Raw genomic sequence first — 5,225 nt, 5'->3', positions numbered from 1 at the left:
GGCGATGGCGGCGATGACGAGCCGCTCGCCGCCGCGCCCCGCCCCGGCCCGGCCGGCGCCGCCCCCTCCCCCGGCAGCGCTCCCCTTTCCCGGCTGTCCCGGCGGCGGCGGCGGGCGCCAATGAGGCGGCGCGTCCCGGCGACAGGCTCCAGTGGGCGGGCGCGGGGGGCGGGCCGCGGGCCGGGGGGCGGTGGCAGCACGCTCGGTTGTGAGTGAGTGAGTGAGTGTGTGTGTGAGTGAGTGCCATGGCCGGAGCCCGCTGAGAGTGACAATAGGAGCGAGCCGGAGCGCGACCCCGACGCCCACCGGGACGCCCCCTCTCACCTGAGCCAGCCGCCGGCGGAAGAGGCCTCCCCTCCCCTCGCTGCACCGCCGCGCCGCCCGCCCGGCCTGTCCCCCCCACCCCCCCCCCCTCCACGGCCGCCCGCACCGCGCCCGCCGCTCCCCCTCGGCTCGGCCCGCACTCGGCTCCCCTCGAGCCCCCCCCCCCCCCCCCCCCGCCCGCCTCCTCAGGGCCCCTCTGCCGGGCTCCGCCGGGAATGTGAGTGAGGCAGCAGCCATCGCAGGCAGGGGGCCGCGCCGAGTGTATGGGACTGAGCGGAGCCCGAGCAGCCGCCCGCTCCTGAACCCGCCGCCAACGCCGCCCTGCGCTGGGGAGGCCGCCAACGCCGCCGAGGCCTACAGGCTCCTGCGCCGCCGCTGCCGCCGCCGCCGCGGCAGGGACCGAGCCCGGCGCGTACCACCCTCGGGCCGCCGCCGCCAGGCATCGGCCGCGCTCCGCCAAGCCCGGCTCACGCCGCCGCCGCCTCCCTCCCGTCTCCGGCTTCTCTACCAGGAGGGTCAAGGTAACTCCATCCCTCCGTCCCTCCGCGCCGGCCGGCGGGGGAGCGGCGAGGCGGCGGCGGTGCGGGGAGGAGGCGCGGGCGGGCCGAGGCGGGAGGGGGGGGGGGGGCCGGGCCGGGCGGCGGTGAGGAGGCGCGGGGGGCTGCGGGGAGGACATGTTCCAGCTGCGGTGCTCCGCGGCTCCCTTCTGGAAATGACAGCCGATAGCAGCAGGCGGGAGGCAGCTAATTACACCTCTGCTTCCCCGGGCGCGGAGCGAGCCTCTGGCTCCCTTCCCCGGTGATATCCGTCGGTATTTTTACGTCCACCCGCCTCTCCGGGCATTACACCCTCCTCCCCCCCCCCCCCCCCCCCCCCGGGACCAGCAGATCTGATGTGCGTGGCTTCGTATTTACCAAAATACTTCGGGAATAGAATAAGATCCCCTGCTGAAAGAAACAAGAAGCAGTGGCTGGGTTTGCAGCTTTCCCACTCGCACACAATAAATAATCTCGGGCTTTCCCCCCCACCCCCCCACTGTTCGTCGAAACAGTGTGTTTCACTGTGATAGTGTATTCAGGGGAGCGAATGTTCATTTGGAGAGATGAAAAAAAGATCAGTGTTTACTGTAAGGTTGTTAGGCTGGATGTAGTCTTGTTGAATTAGAATTAGATTTTAATAATTTATAAAGCAGGTTAGGGAAACTGTTACTAAATTTACAGCAGAGAAGTGTCAGTAAAGCTTCTTGCTGACACAATGATCCTGCAGTTTAAGTGATCTTTTAGTCCCTGTCCATTATTGTTATTTTTTTTTTTTGGTTAGTAATTGAATTTTGAGAGAGTGTGCAAACATTTCTGCAGAAATGGTTACACTTTTATGATTCATGTGTTGAGGAGGTGAATCTTTTTGTTGAGATGAAACAGGGCCAACCAATTCAGGTTTTAAGAATATGTTTTTGCTGATATTTCCAGAATTTGGTTTATGTAACAGGTAACTTTGTATGTTTTTTGGCGAACTGTTGAAATCTTAGAAGTGGATTGCTGAAGTACAGGCCATTCGATTTCAGTTTATCTGACTTCTTTATTTATTAATCTTGACTGGGGTCTGAATGCCCTGGTGATGGTGGCATTCCCCCCCCCAATGATAAACAAGACTGCTTTAAGGTACAGGTTCATGTTGCTGATAGTGTATTATATTTAGAAAGCATAAGTTGGTAGTGAAAGAATACCTCAGGAGAAATCAAAAAGATGGAATAAGGTTTTTTCATTATTGTAATGCCATCTGCACAGTTCAGCTTCTGGGTGCTGCACATGCTTCCTCGAAGAAGCTATGGAGTTTATACTTCCATTTTTGATAGATTTAGTGCAAGCGATGTAATTTTGCATTAAATAGTTCTTACCTTTTGGAACTTGTTTACACTGTTGCAATAAATCATACTTTCTAAAGCTTTTCTTATGGAAGGCAAACCCAAATAAGGTCTGTTTCAATGGATTTAGTAATTTATGAAGCATATGAGTAACCAAATATTTTAATAAAATAAGTACTCAAAAGTGTTCTCGATATTGTGGCATCAACTTCTTTTAGCATACGAGTCACTTCGGTAATTGAAGTCAACAGACATTGAGGATGAGTAATGCTTTCCAAGGACATGTTCTAAGACCCTGATCCTGCAAATGCTTATGCCGATGCTTAACTTTGCACGAGTGTGTAGCCTTACTGAAATCAACATTGCTGCTCTTGTTAATGAACCTGTTATTAACGCAGATAGTTCTGTTGATATCAGTAGAGGTGCACATGCTGGTGAAGTTAACTGTACACAGAGCTGCTTGAAATGTGTAGGCCTAAATTCCTCCTATCTCGTTTCCCTTAAGTATTACTCACGTATTTCACCAAGATGTGATGGGCCTTTTTAACAGACAGGCCAAGACTGGGAAATACAATAATTGGATGGATTAATTCACTGTTTAAATGTTTCCTTTTCGTATTTCTTATTAGTATGGAATTGGCTACAGGAGTACTACCAAGGCGAGTTTTATAGGAAGAAGCAATGCTTATTTCTTAGACCAGCTGATACAGTTGGGAAACAAACAAACTTTTGCTCACAGAAACCTTTTTTGGCTCTCTGCCTCTCCCTGCAAACCTCGCCTGGCTTATGCCCTTAGTTATGTCTACCACACTGCTATTCTTACAGAAATGCAGAATGTGGAATAACTGTGTGTAAAGGTACTCACAGAAGAATAAATGGGTATTTCTAAAATGGAGAATAAGGAAGTAATATATAAAATTTGTCAGTGTTAGTGAAATTGTGAAGCATAGCAGTACTTTTTGCTATACTTTCTCAAATTTCTAAAAAATCTTGTAAGTAGCTGTGGCAAATAAACTGAATTTTTCTTCTGTCCTATTTTTTTTTTTTGTCTCATGCATATTGATGACTTTAATGCCAAAAAACCATTTCTACCTTTTTGTGTACCCGTTCTTTAGCATGCATGGTCCCTTGCAGAATGAGTAGAAATTACTTTGTCCCAAAGAATTAAGGCTACAATCCTGTGTAAAGTCTACAGGTGTATGAAGTTCTATTGATGTAACGGTGTCAGCATTAGGTTTGAATTTTTCCTGTTGTAGGATTTTTGGCAAATGGGAGACACAGATAAAGTGAGTGAAAAGAATTATTACACTGTTACATTAAGTTTATTCCATACAATTTATATGTATGTTGGTGGGTTAGCTCTCTTAACAGTCTATCTGGGTGAGTTGTCAGCAGGAGAGTGGTGCAGAAAGATTTTTGGAAAATTTAGGTTAATCTTTACAACTTCTAACATTTGTTTTCCTTCAGTAGGGATATGTCCTCAGCACCAACTACTCCTCCATCAGTGGATAAAGTAGACGGATTTTCTCGGAAGTCCGTCAGAAAAGCCAGACAGAAGAGGTCACAAAGCTCCTCCCAGTTTAGGTCTCAGGGCAAGCCTATCGAGTTAACTCCCCTGCCTCTGCTAAAAGGTAAGATCAAGAATGATTTTTAATAAATAAAACAATTTTACTCTACAGCTAACTTCTAAACTCAAAGTATTCTATTGCCAGAAATTGCAGGGAAATTTTGCCAGCAATGAGAAATGTTTTATGCCAGAAATATATGTATTTAAGCTCTGCAAAATATTTTATCTGTGACTTGAGGGTGTGGTAATTGTTTGCAATACTTTTGAAAGTTTTTAATGCTAATGTTAACCCGTAGCATGACTTGAATTGTCAAGGCACTCAGGCTATGTGTGAGTATTTTAGTTAGTGAATCCTCAACAGTTGATGTAAATGAACCATAATTTTGGTAAGTGTAAATTGTCTTGTGAGCAGAGGGAAACTGGTTTTTAGTATCTTTCCTTGATGGGTAGGTCTGTAGCCTGTGACAGTGGTGCCAAATGCAGCCCACAGGCATATTTTGAATGTCCTCCAGCAAGGTATTAGTGGGGAGTTGGGACCCCCTCTCATACCATTTGTGAATGGGTAGCTCCCATCTCCTGGCTGCTGCTGGGTATTGAAATTGAAACGTCCCATGAGCTGCAGCCTCTCGAGAGGAAAGATGCTGCCAATCAGGTCTTGGGCAAGATACTACTGTTTGGAGAGCCTGTGTATCCCAGCTCCGGTTGAGTTTCTGCTGGCAGATTTAACCTCTAATTTGGGAAAGAAAATTATGATCCAGCATACTACTCTTGAAAGGATGCCAGTATCTCTGTAATATCTTGAATGCTTCCCCTAAATCCCAGTTGTCACTGAATTTCAGTACAAATCCAGGGGCCAAAAGCACCTCTCAGAATTATGTCTGTCTGGTGAGGAAGGGGGAATTGCCTTTCAGAAGTGTTTCTTTTCCACTGAATTCTCAAACGATTTATTTAGTTTTGTGGACTGTTTTAATTGTTATTCTTTTCTGCTATAAGTACTGAAAATAAGCATGGTTGGTGCTGATAATTCTGGAAAATAGCAAGATTAATAGGTTTAATATTATGTCTGTCCCATTTTTGCTTTGTGGGTGAGTGTATTAGTTTCTCTACCTGTTTGACAAATTTGTTAAGAGTACTGAAATTCGTAATAAATGTGTAATTGCACTTTGGTTTTGGTCTTAACCCCAATTCTTCATAAGAAGAGAGGAGTTTCAAAAAAACCTCCCCAAACCAACCCCCCCAAAAACCTCACGCCTTAACGTGTGTCTTTTAACTAAATTAAAAGTCAGATTCTAGGATTAGTTCTGGTGGAGTTGTCATTAAAATATTTGGGGCTTCTTTCTGTGGGATACCTGTGAAAATGCACAAATGGCTGTACTGAGTCGAAAGAAAGGTCCATCTCGCCTCATGCATTGTGCCTGACGGTGACTGGCTTGAAAGCATAGAGGAGAGAAGAAGAGCGAGAGGCCTGGA

The 5,225-nt window shown here is 47.4% G+C and overlaps 1 protein-coding gene across 3 annotated transcripts in view; it reads left to right on the top strand.

Moving 5' to 3' along the window:
- The first annotated feature begins 198 nt into the window (after positions 1-198).
- Positions 199-5,225, top strand: part of PPP2R5E (protein phosphatase 2 regulatory subunit B'epsilon) — an 81,707-nt gene continuing 76,680 nt past the window's right edge. The window contains exons 1-2 of one of the 3 annotated variants that reach the window (XM_074869012.1): positions 199-845; positions 3,656-3,819. In XM_074869012.1, the coding sequence (XP_074725113.1) occupies positions 3,663-3,819 (157 nt within the window). In that variant the 5' untranslated portion in view covers positions 199-845; positions 3,656-3,662. The remainder of the gene's footprint in view (positions 846-3,655; positions 3,820-5,225) is intronic. The other 2 variants (XM_074869010.1, XM_074869009.1) reach the window with 2 other exon arrangements.

This window comes from Strix uralensis, chromosome 4 (genome assembly GCF_047716275.1).
Source record: "Strix uralensis isolate ZFMK-TIS-50842 chromosome 4, bStrUra1, whole genome shotgun sequence".
Taxonomy (NCBI): Eukaryota; Metazoa; Chordata; class Aves; order Strigiformes; family Strigidae; genus Strix; species Strix uralensis.
Note: the sequence above shows the minus strand (reverse complement) of the source record. Positions and strands in the feature narration are given on the sequence as shown.